The 24,509-nt window shown below is 44.6% G+C and overlaps 1 protein-coding gene across 1 annotated transcript; it reads right to left on the bottom strand.

Annotated features, from left to right (window-relative positions):
• Window positions 1-1,309: 1,309 nt before the first annotated feature.
• LOC306701647 (PDZ domain-containing protein 4-like) lies at window positions 1,310-14,815 on the bottom strand (the record flags this gene model as incomplete). Its single annotated transcript, XM_079167015.1, has 8 exons — window positions 1,310-3,322; window positions 5,114-5,215; window positions 5,588-5,650; window positions 5,741-5,839; window positions 5,933-6,020; window positions 6,177-6,487; window positions 7,681-7,734; window positions 14,756-14,815. The coding sequence occupies 8 exons, from the start codon at window positions 14,813-14,815 to the stop codon at window positions 1,310-1,312; spliced, it is 2,790 nt and encodes a 929-aa protein (XP_079023141.1).
• Window positions 14,816-24,509: the final 9,694 nt, after the last annotated feature.

Raw genomic sequence — 24,509 nt, 5'->3', positions numbered from 1 at the left:
CCAGAGGCTGGTTCTGAGAGCACATCATTGGCAAAAATCTCAGAATCTTGAGAATGAAAAATCCAGAGTTGAAGTAGCTGTAGACCCAATTAACAGGGAGAGAAGAATAATCTTAATTTGCAATGAAATAGCCTTCACAGTCAACATTGAAATAAATTATATTTGCATACTGACCAAAAGTTATTGGTCCGGGAAAAGCATTTTGCACTTTTGAAATGGCAAAAAGTATTTGATATTTCATTTAAATAGCAAATGTGCCTTTTTGAATAAAACATCAAATGTTTTCTGTGCTTTATACAGCGCAGTGTGCCCTTCTTTAAAATAAAATAAAACGGTAGGCATGTCAGTTGCTCTGTGCTTCAGTGATTACCTTCTCAGCTAAAGTAGTTCAGCTTCTTCTTTTTTTTATCGCTTTGAAAATTGTGCTATACAGTCAAGTCTGCCTGACAGGAAGGCACCGCTCAGCTCCTCTTTATCAAAAAGCATCTGTGGTCTGACAATTAGGTTGCATTTCCTGTATCACAACGAAGGAGCATTTATACATGAACACTACAAGAATGAAAACTAAAAATGTTTTAACTACATTAACTGGCACACAATAAAAATGTCCGTCAACAAAGACACCTTTATGGACACTAAATATACAGTTTTATGGCACAGAAGTGACTTTTTCTCATCCTGTTTTCACAGCGGCATGGTTCTACCTCCCACTTTTAGTTTTCCTCTTTCTGTCCTTCATAGAAATGTAGAGGCCTGCAAAGATTACTTTTGTGCAAAGCTCCTCTAATATACAGCAGGTGGTGCTGTCTCTCCTTTATGGAACAAGGCAGATCTCGTGTGGTGACGCATTTCTAAATGTACTAAATGCACCTACACGTGCTTCTTTTCTGTCTTGTGCATTGACTGTGTGACGTCCGGGTTTTAAATGGTTTCTGTGAAAGGTAGAAGAATGGCATTCTTAAAGCATCATGAAAATGTCTGAAAATTGTTTTCCTGACAAGTTAAGGTCCGTTCAACCAGACGAAATGAAAAGAGGGATACAGTGTATATTAAATATACTGCAGTATAATTGTAAAATGTGTCACTTTTGTAATTCTGCATTTGCATATATAGAATGCATTTCTGAAATGTAGCTTTGATTCGACACGGTTGTAAATAATTCTCCAATCTAAACATGTTGAGTCCCTGCAGACCAATGTGTGTGCCAAGGTGTAGGCCTACTGAAGCAGCATGTGTTCATCGTATAGGCCTCGTCGAAACACTTTGGCACCGTCTAATCTCTCCCTAACTCTCTGCCTCCCGTCTTCTCTCAGACGGTGGTGACGGACAGCAGGGGGTTATAGACTTTCTTCCCGTCTGCAGACCTGGACCCATGGGCCAGCAGCTCCTGTATCGTGATCCAGTTGTCCAGGATTCTGCGACTGCGCTTCTTCACGCTCCTGCGGTGGCACAGCTCCAGGATGGAGGTGGGCTCCTGCTGCTGGGTCGTGCCCTGCTGTCCCCCGCCGCTCCCTCCCTGCTCCCTCTCGCGCTCTCTCAAACAGTCGAGGCGGCTCTGCATCATGAACTCCCTGCGCCGCCGCTGCTCTCGGGCCTTCAGCAGCTGCTGCTTGCGCTCCTCTTTGCTCCAGTAACGGCCCATCTTCATTTCGCTCACGGCGTCGTCGTCCGTCGTCATGCCACTGCGCTCCTCTCGGATCTTCATGGCGCGCGCCTTCAGGAGGCGATCCCTCACGGGCCGCTTGGCCACGTAGCGAGAGCCGTCGCTGCGGATCTTCACCTTCCACTCCATACGAGGGGAGGCCGGCAGCATTGGAGGGGACAGGGGCACAGCTCCTGGGCCCTGAGCGATGTCTTTACATGTGCTCCCCAAGCTCATTGGGCTGTCGTCGCCCCAGGTCTCCATGCTGCCCTCTCTGGGTCCACCGAGTCGCTCCGAGGTGGAGGGAGACCTCAGCTGCATGCAGCTCAGGTAGTGCTGAGGTGGCTTTGTGTCTGTCTGACGGCGAGACAGGTAAGGGCTGTTCTCTGCGCTGTATCCGCCAGACCTCTCAGCGGTCCCATTGGCTTTGGGGCTACTTCTCACCTCTCCATCTGAGCCCCGCCTGGTTCCTCTGTCCCGGGACAGGGACCTGACCTTAGCTCCGGGGCTGTATGTCTTAGCTTCGGCTCGTCTCCTGTGGGAGTGGGGCGAGTAGGGTTGGTTGAGGTTTGCTTGTGTGCCGTCGCCCCTTTCGCCCCTGGTTCCTCTCTCTCTCTGCCGAGGGGAGGATGGAAGCTGCGTATCTGCCGAGAGAAGAGGCTCTCCTCCCTCCAGGCTCTGTGTAGAGGGGGAAGGGTGCTGTTCGTTGACCAGAGGGGTGCTCCTGCAACTTTCCCCTCCGGTGTTGTAGGCACTCGTGCTGTCCTTATCCGAGCGCTCCCTCTCTGGAAGCTCATTGATGTCTGACAGAGCGTGGTGACAGGACTCCTCACTGACCAACGTACCACTAATGTCCAAGCGTCCGGCCCCTGCAATTGCTCCGTTCTTGTCCTCGAGAGGCCAAGCCTTCAGACAACGCTCCCTCAGCTGCTGCATCTTCTGTGCCCTCAGGATGTTACGACACTTGAACTCCAAGTGCCGCAGTTCCTCTTCCAGGAGGGCCATTTCGTGCTGCGTCAGGCTCTCGTTCCTATTCACGTCCAGTGAGACACCTTCCTCTTGGGCCAGCCCCTGACCTCCCAGTGGCATCAGAGCATTGGTGATCTTCTCATAGTAACACTTGATTTCCAGGAGCTCTTTGTACCTCTCACACTCCTCGTCAGTCAGCCCGGGCATCATCATTCTCACGGAATCGGCGGCGTAAGCCCTCTCCAATCGCTCCACCTGTTCCAGCCCTCCTCCGTTAACGCAGTCCAGCCCTAAGAGGGAGTCGGCGCTGAACTGGAGGTCCTGGGAGTGCAGCAAGGGCGAAGTGTCCCCTCTGCTGGACAAAAACTTGCGCATGCTCCCAGGAGTATTGGTGGCGTTGGTGTTGGAGGCACTAGTGTGGTCGTCTCCCAGGAGGTCGTGTTCTGAAGACTCCTCATAGCGCGTGCTTTCATCTGTGCGGCCCACCCCGCTGTCCAGCTCCTGGCTGTTGCTCAGCACCGTCTTGAGCAAATCAGGTGAATCCCTGTTGATCGAGCGGCCGAGGCTGCCTAGTACACCCACACCAGCAACGCCGGCTGGTCCAGCACCCAGGACCGAGGTGCCGTTCCTCGCTCTGTGGCTGCTGGGTAGATGAACAGCGTTGTCCAGCGTGTCCGGGTCCAACTCATCTTGATCCAGCTGGTTGTCATTCTGGCAGGTAGAGGTGTATCGGGTACAGGTGGTTGCATTTAGTTGATGGCATTGCGGTGGAGGTGTTGAGGTCATTGTTGAAGAGACAAACAAAAGACAGAAGAAAAGTATGCTTTACAATGTCAGTGAAGAGACATCTTGTGCTCAGCTGTTTCATTCTTCAAATTAAAACCCTATTTCTAAATGTCTTAGAACACGCCTGGATGAGATCTTTAACATAGAATATAACAATATTTTTTAATTTTTTAAAGAAGCATGTTTAAGCATTCACAGGGTATTTTTTGGCCACTTGGGGGCAGGGAAACAAGCTCCAAACCCACTATTGACATATAACCTTTGAAGTTGATATGATAAAGTTAATAGCCAACCTGTTGGCTATTTACACATAAAGCAGATATGGAGCGTTGTCAGTGTAAACAAATCGATTATAGCAGCTTTAATGCTGAGTGCAGCACGTTTCTGAGCCGATATAAGAGTAGTGCTCTTGTCTGTCACTAGATGGAGCCGGTGCTCTGTGAGACTTTAACATCATTTAAAAAAGCTTCTGTTGCATTTGCACATTGAGTAATTTGTCTGTAGAGGAAAACTCAAAGCTCGTGTTCAGATTTCATCCAAGCATAAGCTATCGACAGCATATTTTTCATGGTCAATTATTCAGTATTGGACGATGAATGTCCATCGAGAATGATCCAATCTTTAGAGATGAATAATACTTAATATTTGAGAACTGTTGTTGTTTCTGAGCTGTTTACTTTGCTGTATTGATTAGCATCCCCGCATCAAATGAAATGCAAATACTTGAGCTTGAAAAAGTAAACATCTCACCCCTCGGAGCCCAGTTGATCTTGGCTAATTGGTCTGATTGGAATGTGAGTTGCAGTGCAGACTACAGACAAATTATTGATTAACTTCATTCTTATTCGTCGACAAACCCCTTCAGTTCTCTCTCTCTTTCTCCCTCAAGACAACAGATCACGCTTTAATCTCTGCTTGTGCATTTCCCTCTGATGATTCTCGGTCCTCCCCTCGCTCTCTTGAATCTTAATGTGGGACCATGCCGTCGCAATATAAATCTTGTCAGCCTTTCACAGGTAGTGCTTGTGCTCATCTCTCAATACAAGGACATATTTAAACAGAGGAGAGACTATGTGTGTGTGTGTGTGTGTGTCTTTGACTTTGACCATTTTAACGAGTGCCTTTTAAATCCGCCCTTTAGCGTCTTCTGTACAGATGCAGCATATAGGTTTTTGTATTCTCACATATAATGTGTCCAACTGTATTTTTTTTTTATATGGTAAGCAATGAAAATCAGTTTGAATGTGTCGACATGTGTCAAGTTGTATGTTTACAAGTCATTTGGCGGAGGTCTGTTACTGAGGGGCTTTCGGTGTGTGTTACAACGTCCTCATATGTGCTAGGAGAGTGACCTTGAGGCAAACAAAGCGGTGCAACATTTGCACTGCGAGTACAAGCGCTATTTGTCTTTGCCTCTCTCTTCACACTATCTGTGTACTCGTCCTGTTTTTGCACCTCTTTGCTTTTCTAGCGCCCGTACAGCTTGCAGTCCAGCACACAAGCAGAGCACCGAGCTCTTTCTTTTCTTTCTGCTCTGAATCTCACGACTTAATGATTCCATAGAGCACTACTTACATATATACCCAATCATGTAAAGTAATTTCTTGCTCCATAAAGAGGGCGATAAGAGGGAGAGGGATGTATTATGTTTTAGGTCAGTATTCATACTGAGCCCTGCGGCGATCTCCCCTTAGACTGCATATCCAATTTCCTCACCTCTATCTCGGGTCGTGCAAGGAGCAGGGAGACATTAGTGCTGTCCTCTCTGGTGAGAATAGCTACTGCCTCCTCTCTGTCCTGGATGTCCACTCCATTTATCTGAGAAAGAAAGAGGAGAATTAAAACGGAGCTAATGTCAGAGAAGGAAAGACCCCTCACACTAAGGCTAGATTCAATTAAATTACTGGATTCAGGGAAAAGAAATCTCTCTTTAGCTCAACAGCGGGATGATAATGAAATTCAATCTCTCATAAAATGATTTTGAATAATTGCCGCACTATAAGCAATTTCCTTTCGTATTAGAATTGACTATTGTGGACCAGGGTTATCTTAAACTTCAGTTTCATGCATTACGTAACGAAAGGAAATGGAAAAGTAAAAAGCTGTTGCTGTGAAGAGGTATACTTCTCTGTAGTATTGATGACATCATTTAAAAGAATTCAAGCCCCAGTATATTTAGGAAACTCGTACCTGTAGGATTCTGTCTCCTTTGCGGATGCGTCCATCTATTGCAGCGATGCTGTTTGGGTTCACCTGGGGGAAAGAAATAAGGATTTGTTTAGGAGCGTAAAGAAATGGGAAAACTTTATTGAAAATGTGATTATTTCACAACATTATCTTCACCTCTCCCACATATATTCCCAGGTCCTCCTCATCGTCGGTTCTGTAACACACTGTCAGCCCGAGTTTATCCTGTTGACGAGACTTATACAGCTCCACCTCCTGAAGCAGTTGGAGAGAAGTGTGAGGATGCCAGACAGGCAAACACGGGGGCAGCTTTTTTTGTAACAGTTTGAGTATCTAAAGGTCTCTCACCTCATATTCCAGTTCATCCTGTCTGTCCACTTCATGCTGAGTGATATCGAAGTAGTCAGTGGGGTCGTAGTATACGGGCTCTATAAAGCTGAGAATGACAATATTCAGGACATCATATTTCAGTTATTGGGGCAGCTTCAAACTTGTGTGAACAGAATGGCATGGACTAGAACCAAGAAGGCAGATGAGCTCTGGTCTGACAGTCGGACATGCTGCAGAGGCCTATTAAACTGCTCCCACTCACAGTTCATTGAACAGATATGGATCCAGTAACGGCGGCAGTGGAGGGGACGGCGGAGGGTCGGGTGGGGGTGGAGCACCACAGGGATGCTGGTTGCTCTTGCCCAGAGTCAACATATGCTGGAAGCTGATGTCTGTTTGGGTGCAGCTGTCTACACAGTCGGCCATGCCAATGGTCACTGGCACTAACCCGCCGGGGGCCCCTGCCAGGCCTGCACGTCTGCGTGCCCCCCGCCTCAGTATGTTGGACAGCACAGGGTCCCGTATGTCCAGGGTGGGGTCCCCAGAAAGGCGGGAGAGCTCCTTTCCATTCACCTGGAAATCACAGTCAAGATCAAAATGGTGGTGGAGCAGGAGGAGAAAATGAGAGAAGGAGCTAATTGAATTTACAGACTGTTTTGGTAAAGGAGGTTGAGCTTCAACATTCAGCGCTAGACCCAAATTCCAATGAGCTTAAAACATGTAATAAGGTAGCACATCCCACATTTCCAAACCAAGGAGGACAACACAAAACACTGGCATTTCACCTGTTTAATTGGCTCACATTACAACAGACATGTGTGTACAAGTGAAATGCCAGTATGTTGTCCTCCTTGATTTTGAATTCTGGGATGTGCCACACTATCAACGTTTTTAAATATGAATTAAAGGAGAAATGGTGAAGTAATAAAGAAAAAAAAACGAGGTGTAGAGGAGTGCTTCTCTAAACCTATTTTGAACACAAAGAAATCACAAGAAACAGACAAAGATTTGGAAAGTGGGCAGCAAAGTCAGTGAAACGATCAACTAGATCGACGCTGACATGATAAAAGGAAGGCAGTGGTGGATAGTAGTACATTTACTCAAGCACTGTACAATTTGAGGTTCTTGTACTTTTCTTGAGCTTTTTTATTTCACGCTGCTTCATACTTTCACTCCATTAAATTTCAGAGGGAAGAATTATACTTTCTGCTAAAGTTACGTTGCAAATGAAAGTGCTCTGCACATACACACAGGTGTTTTCCATCCCCCCTAGCTGATTAAGCCTCTGGTCAGGTGTGTGTTGAAGCAGCGCATACAAATCCCATGACTTCACCAAACTCTAATGAGGGAGATGTCGTTTAAGTGCAGTGCTAATTAGGCAAATGAAAACACCTGTTGTGTGTGCGTGGACTATTGGAAAGCAGGGCTTTTACTTGTGAAAGTGAAAGTGTTTTTTTACAGCATGGTGTTACTACTTTAACTTAAGTAAAGCGTACTTCTTCCACCACCGCAGGAAGGGAGGAAGACAGGATGGACGAATGGACTCACATGGACTCACATGGGCAGTATTATCAAACAGGCAAGGTTAGTTCAACAGGAGGGGGAGCTACAGCTACACACAGGGAAACTAGAAAGACACTTCAGCAGACATAAGTGTCACACGGCTTACCGTGTTTCTACAGGCACACAGAGACAACAAAAGATTGGTTTATATCTAAAAGGTTTCGACGCCACATCACACAGAGCAGAAAGCTTTATACTGAGACCTTATATCGACCGTCAGCGTCAAAAGAGCACAACATGTTGTTTATGTGACTCTTCTGTGGAGAGAAGGAAAGAAATCAGGAAAATGGTGGAGTTAGTGAGTACAACTGGGAAAGGTTGGAAAATGCCAAGGGTTTCTGGAGAACAAATATTCACATTAACAGCCACAGAGATAAAAATGAGTTTCTTTAGTACATTAGTTTTGTGTGCTCCGCTCTTCCTGAACGCTCTGCTACAAAACACTGTTATCTTTCTTTTCTGTGAATCAAAAGTGGTTCCCCTGCAAATACATTTGAATAAGAAAATGTATTTATATTCTGGAGAAACTACTTTAATTTTCTCTCTTTTCTGGGGAACGGGTGCTTCACTACAAAGTCTGATATCGTAATTTGTGCTGAATGTCGCGCTTTCAAAGATTTGATTTGATTTGACATACAGTACGTTTTTCATAATTCCTTTTCTCTTCAGAGCTCATTGGACATGGCAGTTCATTTAAACATTCCTCATAGATACAGAGTAAATAGTTGTCGTGTAAACGGAAGCGTCATAACATGTGTCGTGACTCTTTGGTGTTGAAAGCCAAATCCTGAGGCGTTTGAAACATCTCCCCTCTATCACACCACGGCCGGTTCATACAGCAAAGGAAGAGGAAGAGGGCCATTAATAATGAAAGACTATTGAAAATAAATGTGGAGAAAGAATCAAAACAGGGATTTGACTTCAGGGTTACTGAACCAAAACATTGCTGGTCAAATCAAGCCGGACTTCCCACAAACCTAAAGAAGAAAGACTCATTTAGTATTTATACGTGATTCAGTATTAACAGCTGTTTCCAGCCATGCTAGCGGTGTGGCTCTATTGATATCAATGTCTGAAATCTCGAGCGGCCAAACACTTTGGTCCAGACTGAGATATCTCAGAAATTCCATAGAGTTCCATGACATTTGGTACAGTCATGCATGTTCCCCAGAGGATGAATCCTAATGACTTTGGGGATCCCTTGACTTGTCCGCTAGCGCCACCAGCAGGTCAAATATCTAGTGAAATATCTCAACATCGCCTAGTTGGATTGGCACCAGATTTTATTTTACAGGCATTCATGAGGTTTTGTAAGGTTTGGTAAAGCCCTCTGAGGCAAATTTGTGATTTTTGGGTTATACTAAAACAAATTGAATTGAACCCTGGTAACGCTAACCCCTGGCTTTTCTTCTGGCGCAATCAGCAGGTCAATACCTTTTTAGTTTATGAATAAAATCTATTATGTTTCAATCAGCTGGAGTTGTACTTTGTGTTAATGCTAATTAGCAAATATTAGCAAGCCAACACTTCGATAGTGAACATGGTAAGCATTATACCTGTAGCTCAAAGCGCTGCATGGCTATATAGACTGTTGGTTGAATTTTAATAGAATTCAAATTAAATGAACATTATCAAATGCACTCGTGAAGACAAATTCAATTCTCCTGATTTCATTACAGGAAACAGACGGGGAACATGATGATGTTCGTAGGCAGTTACTGAGCCAGACTGCCTTTGTAGAGCGTCATTCACGCTGCACTCAGTCACTGACCTTGGCTGTCTGCGACTGCCGACATCTTTACCGCCCTGCTTCTTCATTCTCCCCCTCCCTCCCTCCCTCCCTCTCTGCTCTTGTCCCCTTCCAGTAATTGCATGTCAAATCAATGTTCCCCTGTGCAGCCAAGCACAAAAACTTTCTTGCCACATTCGGCCCCTGCTCCCTTTGGTTCTCTCCCATACCATTACACCACCACCACCACCACCACCACAACCACCCTCTGGTCTATCTTTCCTGCTTTGCCATTGTGTTTCCATGCTCACATTAATTTCCCTCTCTGTTCTCTTCCTCCATCCCCACCCATATCCACTCCTTCTGCTACCCTCTCCTGTTTTCCCCACATTCAGTTTTCTTTAGCTGTGCTGCCTCAGCAGTTCTGTCTTCTCTGTCCCTTCCCTACGGAGATGACATCTCACCCTCCTCCCACTCTATTTCAGTCGGTCCATCTCCTCGTGCGTGTTTGTCCTTCCTCGCACTAATGTACCCTCGTAAATCTTACCGTCTCTCTTAATGAGCTTCTTCACTTGGCGACAAATAAGAGGCTTCCTCCCTACATGGCCTATTGGTGATGAAGGAATCAACACTGTAGTTTTGCATGTTGGATTAGAGGAAAATCGCACCTTAACATCCTTCACCAAAGTGCATATTTATTTCGGCTCTAGCCTCATGATCATTATTTTTCCTCTCCAAACAGCAGGAGGTATCTATTGGTTTAGCGGTCTGTGCTTCTGACCACACGGTCCATCTCTCCAGAATCAGAGAAAGGCTGTTAGCCAGCTCATGAGTGACAGGTATGAATACTGAGAGAGAGGGGGGAGAGGGGGATTTCTCATTCATTATCAATGAGAGGTGCTGGGATTGCTTTGAAGATGACTTCATGCAGGGTAATGGTTGTTGTGTGTTATATCTGACTTGATGGAGAATCCATTACACTCTTGCCATGTTCTGTTCTCTATTATCTCTGGGTTAGTAGGTCATTACTTACATCTGCTATTTATAAGCGACAAAAGCAATGCAAATAAGGAACCCTCGGGTGCACACCCATCCCCACACTCCATCTCGATTTCTGTTTATTTGTGTTTTAAAAAGAATTTAAATTCAGAAAAATAGTGAAGCCTCCACAATTCACAGTAGGGGGTGGGCGGTGGCGGTGGCGGTATCAGCGGCAGCTGCGGAGCTGAGGGTGGGGGTGGGGGGCTGATGCGTCAGAGATGAAAGAGATGCGAAGAGTTCAAAGTGCAACAAAAAGAAAGCAAAGGCAGGAAGATGCTGAAGGAGTGCAGGGGGAGCAAGGAGGAAGGGATGTGAGGGGCATGTAATGATGCAGGAGAAATGTAGAGTACGAGCTTTCAAGGAATTGCCGAGTGAAGGTAAACGACGAGCGAGTCTGGCTCTAGGTTCAGTACTTGTATGTGAACACACACACAATGAAGGCTCGTGGGAAATTACTAAGTGGTTGATGCATAATTAGTCTTTATCTCAAAGCCCCTTTTTAAAGAGCAAATTAATCGCGTGTGCTGTACAACAGGCGGAGATGAAAAAAGAGGGATGACTAACTCCAGTAACCCACAATATCCTAAACACGTGTGGAAAAATACACAAACTATCACAGTCTTAATCTGAAGTGTGCCCTTATGGGGAGTCTTTCACAAACCTGGTCCATGTGCATTTCAGTGTCTCCCCCCTCACAACATATTGAATTCCACTTGTTCAGTAATTGATTTTTCTCATCTCTCATACTTTGAAGGCTGAAGCAGTCGCCTCAGTAAATCAAATTATCTGGAGATGGAGTCGACCGACTCCGGCTATGACCCCTGTTGTTTGATATCACGGAGCTAATTCAAATCAGCAAGCAGGAAGTGATGCAGCAGGCCTATTATAAACTAACAACAGTGAGAAGATATTGATTTAAAACATTCTTTGAAATGATGGCGATGGATCTAAGGAACCTATGGAGGTATGGACTGTATGAATTTACATAAGTTATTAGTACTTTATCAGTTAGAACAAAAGATGAATTGTGGGCAGGCTTTTTTTTTCCATTTGTGGTGGCAGAAGTCTGTAAAACATGTCACAGGCTACATGGCCTTACAATAATGCCCTCCACCCTTTCTTTTTTCTGTCACTCCTTTCCTATTAAATGAGACATCCTCTCCATCCTTTTTGTCCCGGGTTCATGTCAGTCACACGCCTGAGAAGTCTGCAAGGGAAAGAGCAGGAACCCGGCAGATGCGTACATATTCCGCACACTAAGCTGCTCTTCACCTGAACAAACCGACACATTCCTGGTATAAAAAGAAGCTGACACGCCAAGAGGTAACGTCAAGTGGTCGTCAACTTTAACCTCTCATGTATCTCCATAACTCAATGCTGGTGTATAAACCAATGAATGTCAATTTTCTATTTAGTTAACCTGTTATAAAATATTTCCTCATCGGTGAAGTCATAATTGTTGAAAATACTGTACATGAACAAATACGTCAACATCTCCTTATATCTGCTTATAACTACAGCATAATTTGCTATACAGACCTCTTAAAGATTGCTATATGAGGGGCATTAAACCTGCTCAGTGTTTGTTTAGACATTCGTTTGTGGCACTGTCGTCAAATTATGTTGTCGGGTGTCCCTTTTTATTTTGTCCACCTTCAGCATTTATGTTCCTGTGTGCACGTGCATGCGGGTGTGAACCAAACCATGCACCTATTTAGCTAAATTATTGATCGTCATCGGTTTGCCTCTTGTGGCTGTCAGCACGTTTCTTCGCGTCACTGTGAATAAAAGCACATTAGGTTTGTTTAATGACGCCGGTTGCCATGGAAACAGCCTCCCGCTTTACAGTGATGGAGGAGAGAAAAGGGAGTGGCTGAAGGATTCAGGGGGGGGCAGAGGTTTACTGTGTGTCTGTGTGTGTCTGTGTGTGTGTGTGTGTGTGTGTGTGTGTGTGTGTGTGTGTGCGTGGGTCAGGTACTCTGCAAAACGTATGTAAAAGGAAAACTCTTGCTCAAAATGGTTTATGTGCACATGACGTCTACAATTGAGTCCGTTACTCATCAACTGAACAACAATGTGCCTTTTAACTCGGGGCTACAGGAGGCTAAATTGATCAGAAACATGCCAATGGGTGTGAACCAATCACCAGTGTGCAGCGTATGTGTAGCAGAAGCCCAATGTATAATGCATGAGTTTTTTTATTCCTTTGGCAAGAGAAGCAAGTGTTTTGATAGAGTCACATTTAACAGCCTGGTTTCCAGCCTGATGTAGCTGTAAGCTGTGTAATGCTGCATTTATTGTCTAAAGACAGTTACTCAGTAGGCTGCATCTAATTTGAAGGTGTAATTATACACGATAGTTAAAGAAAACGTCTCAAAGCTGAAAACCTCTAAAGGCCATGAAATGTGTGTGTGTGTGTGTGTGTGGGGGGGGGGGGGGGGGGGTAATATAATTATGTTTCCTCTTTTTGTTAAATGATTGCACAGAGTATACCTCCATCTTTTTTCTTTGGCATGGTCTTTGGATTAATCAGCCATCTGCACAGCAAGAAATGCTTTTTTGTAATCATTAATGTAATAACTGAGATTGAATTTTATAGAAGAAAACAGCATGAAGTCTGAGTTCCTCTCGGCTGCCTTTTAGTATTTTTATACTTTTTTGATGTTGTTTAACAGCCCTCCGGGTTTTACTGAATATACTCTCATTGCAATGTACTAGTCAGCCTCTATAAGCCAAAGGCTGTGGCTCTGGTTCAGTACTCCATCTGCGTTTGATCTATCTATCTATCTATCTATCTCTCATGCTCCTCTGCTCCCTGCAAGCAATGTCGTTTCAGGCTCACCAGACCACAATATATATAGTCTTGCTGCTCCAACACCTCTAAATACCTGCTCTACCTACACAACCACCATTCACGCAATAGATTTGCATGCAACGTGGCAACTGCTCTGCATGCACCAAATCGTACAGCAGGCGTATCTCCTGCCAGCACTGTTCGCTCCCCTCGTCGCCACGCCCGTCTGGAGACCACGTGCAGATTCTCTGTCTGACAGAGCCGAAGTGTTTCTGGGATGACAGACGTGTAGGGACACAGTTGACCTCACACTGCCTGATCAGTGGAATTATTAGATTTCCACTTTAAAAGTCGTTAACCTGCCTGCGGTCAGTGTCATTACTGCAGACCCCTGTTAGATAAGGTCACTGATTTATTGAATGCTTTGTGAAGTCACTGCAGCCTTTATGTTCATCTTTGCGTCATGCAAAATTAGAAACTACTGATCTCAGGGCAAACGGCCGGAATAAATGAAACAGACTTTCCCTCCCTCTTTCATTTGCCTATTTTTACTCTTTTTTTTCCCCTCCCGTTAGACTCATTATTCAGCCTCTATTTGGACTCAGTCTCCCTCCATGTTTTTCTTTCTCTTGGCATCGCCTCTGGCACCAGATGCAGCCCAGTTAACTGGCCCAGAGCCCGACTCCAGCATGCTACAGAGACCCAGCTGAGGCTTCTGATGCCACAGATACTAAAAGTGTTGCGCTGCATTCCCATGAGTGCTGAGCATTTTTCATGCTTCGTAAGCATGGGACTTATTTTGGTCATCCGCATGTATCGTGGGGTTACTGAGCAGCAGCTTCCTTTGGGCTCTGCACGGCCAGATGAGCTTACTCGCATACAGTCCGCGGTCCCAGTTGGCAGGTGGTGCTGAGGCAGTAACCGTGGCAACCCCTCTCTCCCATAACACTTTAGGCCGGCGTTCACAAGCCATCCATCCTGCTGCCTTCGTGGCTCTGCAGGACTCTACTTTCCCCAGGCCAGCGTATCGCTCTATATCTTGCAGAATTTTAGCGCTGCTCTCTCTGATCGGGATCATTGTAATCACAGTGAAGTGTCATTATCTGTATTATCGTCACTGATTGACGATTTCAGTAGCTTTGCTCAAGAGGTGCAAAGTGATTTCCAAGGCTTTTTTTGGGTGCTAATATATAGATATACTTAAAATCTACACTAAAGGCATACAAGTTCAGCAAAAAGTGAGATGTGTCACATGATCTGGAGCTTATATTAAATCAATCAGTCCTGTTCAATGCAGTTTTAATTCACCTCATGAATTGTATTAATTGCTCACTGTTCTGTCACTATCATGTTTAAGTGATATGATGGTGCTAATGTTTTATTTCTACTCATTCACGAATAACCCGATGTTACTATCCTTGACATTTCCATGAAAACAAATAACTGCGGTTTACAGATGCTAAATGTATCTTGGATTTTAAACTGGTTATTGGGAATATTATATGTGAATTATTCGGGTTGATTGAGTGTCTCAACGTGATGAGGTTCTGTTGATTTTTAAAGCAGACATTTGTGTCTGAGCTGTTTGGATTTTCACTCATCCAGCAGCATCGCTGTAAGAAATGGCCAAATTGAGACAGAATAATGATGAAAACTTTAAGGACACACAAAGGAATGCTTTCAGAGAAAGAAAGAGAAGAGACGGAGTGCTCACCTGGAACATGACCCTGTATTGTTCCTCAGGCTTTTGAACCACGCACATGTTGCACCCCATAGTGACTTTTTGACACGGCGCTGGACTGTGCAGGTTCAAAATTGCCCCACTTGACCAGTTCTCACACCAGGACTTTCTCTATCAAGGTCTTTGTCTGTGGCAGTGGGAGAGCCCCACCCTCATCCGCAGGCTTGTGGTATAATGCACTCCTCTTCCTCAGAGTAACACACAACACATCCCTGCCGGGGACAGATCCACAGTTTATTTGGCCGTCTTCTCCTCTTGTCGTTCAAAATTCAAGTGTTATAATCCAAAGTAAGTTCAAAGGTGGAGATTGTTTCAGAGCTGCAACACCACGCGTTTGTATCTGTCTCCATCGCAGGCAAAATGTTGCTTAAGTAAATGTGCTTGTTGTAGATCGTCCAGTTTCAGTGTTATCTTGGATCTGGAGAAAGGAGGTTTGTAAGAGTCCTGCTGGTTTTGTGCTTATGTAGATTAGGCAGTTGTTTCAGTCAAATCAATGCTGATCCAGTGACTTGTCAGAAGTGATCATAAGGTTTACTTGCTGGACCGTGCCTGGTCTGTTCTTCAGTGGCGAAAACTGCAGCATAGAGCAGCTTTTTTTTTTCCAGCTGAACTCCCTCACGCTGCTCCTGAGTTTTTTTTCACTTGCAGCACTAGACAACCAAACGGCATCACTTTCTACAATGCTCTTTGAACAAGTTCGATACAAACAATACAGCTATCAAAGAACTCACCTCAGTCCTGTTTTTTTCTCTCCTCCCTCCCACATCGAGCATATCACTTGCTAAACCCTCTGCTTTCAAGGATTGCTGAAGGATTGCTGAGAGTGGCTGCTAAGATAACGTCTCCTCCTGAAAGCCCTATCGGGACAGCCCTGCTCTCGTCCACCACTCTAAGTATTGCTCAAGGTATTTGCTAACTTAAGGGGTGGGTTGAGTGGTGCAAAGTGGTGTCCATTACACCCTTAGGCAGGATCTTTAAGGCCCTTGCTGTTCAGCTAAGATAAGCTGTATGCCAGGGATGCAAGCCCAAAAAGCATGCACACCTGCACACGCATCAAGACAGGCAACGACACGCGGCTCTTTCAACTACGAGCTCACAAACTGACAAATTTCCTGTTACTGTCAAGCAGAACTGCCATCAACGGGAGAAGTCATTTTCATACTGCCTCTCCGAATAATACAAGACACGTATGGAACTGTGAGATTGTTATGGTAGGCTGCAGCAGAAACACATCGAGTTTATCAGATATCATGATAAGTAGTGGACCATTGATTCTCTACACTATCGCACACTCAGCACTCTGGCAGGCTGCTCTGGGGTGAGATCTGAATGACGGATTATAATTAAATTACTGACCTCTTCGGCACAGATGAGACAAGACTCTGTCCTGACTGTGCAGACAAATCAATATCAAACCAACTCATGGATCAATTGGATTTTGTGCTTGCAAGGAAATCAAAATTGTATATCACAAGTACTATCACTGTTTGTCTTTTACATATCCAATGATTTCATTTATTTAGGCAGGTCATTTTATATCAGCCTGTGGATATACAAACACATTCTCTCATGCTTCGATATTCAAATTGCACAAATGATTAGCCCCAGTCAAGGATAACCTGAATCAGAAGGGTAACAGAATCTCAATATAACTTTCTCAATTGCCTTCCTGTGCCCTTCCTTTGCCGTCTGGGTCCCATCATGTTGGTTAAAGCTTTATCTGTAATCCTCCAGTGAGACTTGAGAGTCTTGTCTCAAAGGTCCATTGCCTGTGTGCTGCCGGCTACACGGTGTTAGAGCTGCTAATCCTCATTCAAGGCTCCACTACACCTGTATCCTTTCCAGAGGCAGTGTAATCCCAAAGTCTGCTCCGAACCCAAACTCACCAATTCACACTCAGTCACACATAACATACGCATGCACACAAGGAAGCACAATAACTTAGGGAAGAGAGGACCTGTCTAGAGAGCAGACGCTAATCAAGCTACTGCGAGGTGTCAGACGTGCTCAGCAGGCAGGTGTGCTCCAGCTGTCCCCCCGTCCCCCCGTCTCTTGTCCATCACCATATACCTCTATCTACCTGAGTATCAATCCTACATGATTATTAGAGTAGAGTGCCTACAATCATCAATGCTTTCAGATTAAAATATAATATTAGATATGACAGATGAATTAGAAAAAAAAGCCTGTATTCTTCTATAAAAGCATGTCCTCAATTTGGCACAAATGTACCCATAAAAGTTATCTTCAGTCTGCAGCAGGACAGAAAAAGAGAAGAAAATTCAAGAACGGCCGTGAGTAAGTCCATTTTAATCCTCCCTTTGTCCTCTGGTCACTCTATTTGAAATATCCACAGGAGGGTATTTGTGTTTAAGAAAAGAAATAAAAAAAACATGGTGGGGTATTCCAGGTGGTTAGGCTGTTGAGCAGAGTACAGCGCTTGTCTCAGGTCAGTGATAAATCACCATCAGCAGCCCCACAAGATGAGAGAAATCACTAACGGCTGATTGGAGGATACTTCTTGGCTTCTCCCCTTGGGCGCGACGGTAAGTGCACTCCCCCACTGCAGCGGGGAGGGGGGGGGGGGGGGACACAAAAGGCGGTTGTTCCCCAGCGGCGAAGGAGCCTGCTGATCTGGACACTGCACGACTAAAGCTGAATTCGCATGGATTTTACGCTGTATAATTTCTCGCTCTCTTCCTGTCTCTCCTTCACCATCTTTCTCTCCTTTTCCAGGGCTGGGCTATACTGCTCTCTTCTCTAGTCCCCTATAATTCTTACCCACACCTCATTTGCTATACCCTCTCCCCTCCTCCTTACTCTCTCTTCTCCCCTGCCTCTCTCTGCTTGTCTGCAGGCAAGAGAGCAAGCACTGGAAAGCCTGTGCATTTTGTTTGAGCGGGACAGGACGAGATAACCACCAAAGCCACATAAAAGTGAATGAAATATCAAGGTATGCATGCACTGCACTATCAAGACATGCAGACAAGCAGGGAATAGGTTAATTCATCCCAGGCATGTAAGCCATTCGATGTCACCTTGAGCTCTTATGAGATGGTATTAGAAAGAAAAGGATGATTGCACTTGTTCATGCCGGTACAAATGCCTAAAGCAGGTATAGGGAGCCTGTGACTGGCTGTGCATTTAGATGAGGTTCTGCGCTTCCACAAAGAAGGAGGGAAAAGAAATACTGAGTAAACAAGTGAATAACAGGTGTGACAGGATACATTGAAAAATATGGAAGAGAGCCAAGAGAGAAAATGCAAATGACTGTGTGGGAGAGCAGCAAAGACGCTGGGATGGGGTAGAACAACGGTTTTCTGCAGTAATCGCAATGACCTGCTGAGGATTCAGGGGGATTGGATATTTGTGAGTAAAAATCCTCTCTCCTTTTCTCCCAATAAAACACACACAATAAAAGCACTCTTTGCTGTTTTTATTTAAAAACCGGCACATTTACTGCAGTGCCACTAAGACCTCAGGGCTGGAGAAGGGATAGTCCACAGGGCAGAAAGGATTTCAGTCACTGATACCAATATGCTGAAAGAATTGTATCCACAGTAAGCAACCACACTCAGGGTTGACCTTTCTATGGGGACTGTAATTTTCTACCTGTCAGTTTTCTGTTATTCCATCTGTGTGTGCTTGAACTATATCTGCTACATCAGAGAGTAATTTATCAGCTGCCAAGAAACGAAGAACAACTTCTGTAAGCATGGAGTGCCGTGTCGCTTATTATGCCGCTCTCTCTCTCTCTCTCTCTCTCTCTCTCTCTCTCTCTCTCTCTCTCTCTCTCTCTCTCTCTCTCTCTCATACACACATTTTTAACCTCCTTTATAGTTGCTGTTTGAAATTCATGTTGGCTGTTAGTTCAACAGGCTTACACATATGATTTAGCTCTCTCAGAATGCTGCAGAGCCACTAATACTGAATGCACACCACATGCAGTTTACACTTCCTCACACAAACACACCCAGTACGACATCTCTCTTGTCTTGTTATCTGTTGCACTCGTGCATCACTCGGCCCCAATCTGTCTGCTTTAGATCTTCATCCCCAACACAAAAGGTCACTGTGTTATGTGGAAACACTCTGAAAAATATCAACTGCCCGCTCCACGAGATCACAGAAAAGTAGGAGGGCATCACATTTAAATGGACAGGTCCGCCTTGTACAGCTCATGTCATGATCTGTTCCCAGCTTAAATACCAGCACTTGTCATCTCACGTTATCTGCTACTGATTCTTGCACTTCCTTCTTGAACTAACCTGAACAAAGAGCCGGTAGCCTGGAATATGCCGCCCTTCTATTTCTCCACTGAACTCTACCTTTGGTCTGACATTAGCATATACCTCCACAGATCTCAACCCGACACGAGTCATAAATACAAAAAGCAGAGCAAAAACTGAAAGACATTCCCTCTTCCTGTAATATTCCACGAGACAATGTGCCACGTTCTGCCAGTTGTGCGTCACCAAAATGCACAAGAGGGAAGCTTCTGTCTCGTAAAAATGTTAATGGGTAATTTTTATGTATTCATGAGTAAAAGAAATAGTAAGAGCTAAGTTTATAAGGGGGAGTAAAAAGGGAAAAGGAGAAGTAAAGGAGCTGGAGAGAGGGCTGATCAGTGGGGAAATTTAAGGAAAAGGCATGAAAATATGTAAAAGGAATAACAGCCTCTGTCTTTCAAGCAGGACCTTCCTTTTCTTTAGAGAGAAGCAGAGCAGGGAGGCACAGGGCTAGCAGCAGAGCAATGGAATACTGGCAGAATTTTAACAGTGTTCTCATTATTTATTTACTGCTCGGAGGAAAAGGCTGCCAGTACATAATACACTGCTGCAAGAACCATATTCTGTGTTTTGTTTTTTTGCATATATGTGCGTGCATGCATTTTTGCGTCTGTGTGACGTGACTGCCATATCATAGTAAGGGTTAGCAGCAGCAGCAGCTTCATTCACATTCTGCAGGAGTCACTGTGTGTGTGTGTGTGAGAAAGCGATTTCATAGTGGAAAGCGATGAGGGCCAGCCACGTCTAAGCTGCACTGAGATGGGGACTTAGACTGTGGAGAGATGGATAAATGAAACCGTGGCAAAAAGGGAAGGCCAGTTTGTGGACTGAGAAGAGAGGAGTGTCTATGTTCGGCAAATGTGGTTGAGAGTGGAATGCTTTGGTCAGCAGAAGAATGGACTTGCTAATTAACTAGCTGAGGAAATAGACTCAAGACACGAGTCAACACTGAGAGAATAGAAAATGAAGAAAGTAAAATAATTTTCTTTCAAAGTGTTGTTGCTGTTGGTTTCAAATCAAAAGTCACGATATGGTTGATAAAGGTGTTCCACAAGGATCGATAGTAGCTCCCCTGCTATTCATTATAAATACTACTATTTTTGTAGTATGTGCACGGCAATGATTTATATTTATGCTAACTATACCATGTTGTATAATGTCTGCTGAGCTTCAAACCAGGCCTTCTCTCTATACGTCAGTCTGTGTTTATCATATAGTTAATTAATTTAAATGTAATCTAGCATTGTAAGTAAGGAATTTGGTTAGATTTCAGATTTTCCTTCAAAACCCATGTTTTACTCACTCACTCAAAAACAAAAAAAATTAAATTGGATTCTTACAGCAGGACAGTTTGTTACTCCCTTCAAAACAGACAAAACATGAGTATTACATGAAGCTTAAATAACTAATGTAAGAAAGTAGAAATCATGCGGTGAAGATTTTGACTTTGAGCATCATATTTTAAAGAGAGCTCCAGCAAAAGAAATAGGGAGATGTTGTAACACCATGTAAATAGCACAGATTATTATTTATGAAAGGGGAGAGAAGAGACACAGAAACCAGCCGACACACTTGAGAGTTGTTGAGCAGTGAAAATAATTAAATTATCTGTCTATCATAAGAGGCTGACTGGCATGTGGGACATGTAAGTCCTCTTACACAAATTAATGGCTTTTCATGGCAGTTGGGGAGATGAGGCAGGGACGGGAAAGCCGTTATTCCCTAATGTCAACACATCACTGTTCTTCAATCTTCACTCATCACTACTACATACCCGCTATTCCCAAATTCTCATCTCGCTCTGCTACTGTGTCACAACAGACTAAACACGGAGCAGGGATGAAGTGGAAAGAGGGGCAGAGGGCGGTGAATGGGGATGTAAGGGGTAAAGGAGGGAGGGAGGTGAGGGATTGGCTTTGGCCAACACCATCTCACCTGTAGAGACGGAATAAATGCGAGGCTGAGACCAAAGAGATTTCCGAGCATATAATTGGCTTCTGGGCAACCTTAATAGGGAAGCCTGCTGAGTGCTGCTTGAGGCATTTCTGCAATAAAAGAGGAAGAGATGAGCAAAGACAAAAAAAATACACCAACAGTTTGGAAACAGCAGAGGGAATGAAGTGAGGGTGAAGAGAGCATGAGAGGAAGCTGGGTGGAGGAGAAGAGGTAAAGCAGCAGGTTGAGAAACAAAGGAAATCACAAAACAAGTGCAGTGGGCGTCAACGTATTTAAGGAGAAAGGTGATTACCACGGTACCATAGGGGAGGAGGAAGGCTTAGTGAGAGTGGCCTAATTCATTTCAGTGCTAAGAGACCACAAGTCTCCATCTCCTACACCTCGCTTCAGGCCCTTTATCAGCCTGCACAATACACATGAATTCACATTTAACAGCATGGAGAGAAACCCAGCATCGCATTAACACAACAGGAAGGTGGAAGGAACATTCACATCAGCCAGGTAGAATATTAGATTCATAAAAGCTCAGTGAGAACTAAATGAATTAATTCAATTCATAAATCCGATTTTAAATCTGTAATCCTGCTGGCTGTGATATTCCCCATTGTTGCCAGGCCATTTTCCTACCATGATGCTTCAACCTCACTGACTCTTCAGATCAATAACCACTATATCATTCACCCAGCAATGTATTTAATGATCAATATCAACATCTTTCCCATTCTTGCCCGCAAGGACACATGTGCATGGACACGTACACACACCTTGATGCATTATAAGGAGAAAATTTACAAAATCCCATTAATTCCACTCCATCCCTCCCTCTCCCCCCTTAGTGATCTCACCTAATGTGATCCCCAATGGCTGTCCGCTGTCTAAAAGCCTGCTTTAATAGCCCGAAGCTTTGATATAATTCTGGTCCAGCTCAGAGCTCCGGATTACAGCTGAGCTATCGTGTTTCTAGCATAGAAAACAATTAAAATTCCCTTCTAATAGCACTTTAGATGCAAGTGCTGCAATGCAACGTGGAAGTATAAATGTTTTGTTTGTGCAAACACGCATAAGCCATGCTCAGACACTTGCAGATGTTTCCAAAAGGGGCCCCTCTTTCCGTTACTATAAGCATATAATAAACAAAACGTATCCCAAACAGGTGTTTTAAGACATCTGCAAGCTGTAGCTCTCCTCCTCCCACATACTCCTACTTGTTTGCCCTAGGCTCATCAAAATCAATATATCATTAGCCAGTCTCTACACTTACCCCCCCCCCTGTTCTCCATCCAGAAGAGCATACCTCTCCCACTCTACTCTTCCCCTCACATTTCACACTATTTCATACTGTTTTTCTCGCCTCTCATCCTCACCCCTTTGGCCTCCACCTCCCCACTTTCGTTTCAGCTGTGCTTCTGTCCTTTGTGTATTCCTCTGAGCCCCGCCGCTGATATGGAAGAAAGTGTGAAAGGTGTGTGTGGGGAGGGGGGGGGGGGGGGGGGGGGGGGGGGGTTAAAATGGGAGAGGGGGGTGGGGGGTTAAAGGTGTAAGGGAGGAATTTGAGCCGTGTCAGGTAGAGATGGTGGGCGAGGGTTGGTATTGCAGAAACATGAAGGGGGGTAAGAAAGAGCAGAGCAAAGCAGGGAGGAGATGGGGAGCATGAGGGGGAGGGGAGTCTCGCTGGCTGGCTCTGTGGGTGAAATGAATGTGTAATTGCGTTGTAGTGGCTCAACCCTTCACCAGACAAGTAAAGTGATGGCAGGAGCGACAGCCTCAACACTCCCCGGTGGAAGCGGCTGAGCCTGTGGGTTGCTGTGCATGTTGGGTCAACATAAAATGTTGTCAGCAGTGTACAGGCACCGACAACACTAAGGAGTAACACGCCCATACCCTAAGTGTCAAACATGGCAAGGGATGAGTGATACATGGGTCAGGAATGCTTGAAGCCAGCGTGAATACGGGTCATTTTGATTGGTGAAAGAACAAGTGTACAAACAGGGATTTTCTTCCCAAATGTATAGTTGTTAAAAATAGGGCTGGCTTGAATCTCCCCCTCACTGCTTCTTCTATCTCCTCCGCTTTCACCCAATACACCCACCCATTCACTCACAACCCATCCCCACCCTTACATTTTCTTTTTTTTTTACATTCTCTCCTCAGTCTCCCCTTTATTTTCCTTCCCCCTTCCTCTTCTCCTCCACTTCGAACGACGTGAGGAGGGGTGAAGACGAGGGTAATTAAAATGGGGAGGCTGTGCAGTGAAATGAAGCCAGTTCAAAGAGCCACCTCATCACTAAGAGAGGAAAATATTAATGGGAAAAAAAATCCATTTGTGCAACAGAAATGGGTAAACAATATATCAGTTCAGATGTTATTTTTTTTATTAAAAATAAGAGTAGAAATAGCCGACTTTGATGACCCTCATGCCCCTCTCTCGCTCACAAACAGGGAACAAAGCAGCAGCACATAGCTTTGATTGATGTGCATAGCTCCAGGACAACTAACCAGACCGGTGAGATGGTGACAGCTCACAGAGAGAAGAGGGGAATCCGATCCCAGTGACTGTATCACGGTAACTGCAGAGATAGGGATTGGCAAAACCAGAGAGGGTACAGATGGAGGAGTCACCTTGAGGGAGAAGAGGGGCAGGAGGGAGGGAGGGGACACAGTGGCAATGCCAATTTATTTCTTTTCAGGCCATAAGCTGGTCGATATTAAGAAACTCCCTTGGTGAGCAATTCAACTATATCCTGGAGTGGGATGTTGAATTCACGATTGTACAAAAAGATCATAACGGGCGTTAGCTTCTGTTTGCATTCACAAAGTACAGGCAGTCTGTTCCATGTTGACTACACACAGGAGTCAGTAGGACCGGAGGTGCGGATGGAAATGAAAAACTATTGATTTCACTGTCAGACACAGCTTTATAAATTGATTTTCAATGATTATGAGTGCATTCCATGGGAAGTCGAAGCAGCGTTTATCCACAACAATACCATCTTTAAGCTCACCTGGGTGGCTGTTTATCACAGGTACAGATTTAGGTCTGAGCTCTGCGTCTGTGAGATATCTTAGAAGGACGAGGCAACGGGCAAAGTAGGTGGGGAGGGTTCATTGGTTTTATAAAGTCGAATGATGTAAAAGTGTTGAAATGAATTACCAGAGTTTGTTTCAACTTGTTCTTTTAAAAATGTTGTCGGGTGTTGATGTTTTTCTGTTATTTTTTTAACACTAAAAAGGAGACCACTTCTCCTCATTAAACAACAGTGACATCTGTTGGTGGAGTACTGACACAGACTCAAAGGACAAGTATGGCGATAGCCTATATTTCTCTTATTCCAATTAAAAGACCAAAACCAACGATGAATTGATCTGTGTGGCCAAAGCCTAGAATGTCTGTGCCATAGAACATGAGTCACACCATAGCAGTGGATGACATGTTCATTCATTACTATCAACATGGGCACTACTGCACATGTCAAGGAAGTACA

The sequence above is a fragment of the Pholis gunnellus genome (assembly GCF_910591455.1).
Source record: "Pholis gunnellus genome assembly, chromosome: 2".
In the NCBI taxonomy this organism is placed as follows: domain Eukaryota; kingdom Metazoa; phylum Chordata; class Actinopteri; order Perciformes; family Pholidae; genus Pholis; species Pholis gunnellus.
Note: the sequence above shows the minus strand (reverse complement) of the source record. Positions and strands in the feature narration are given on the sequence as shown.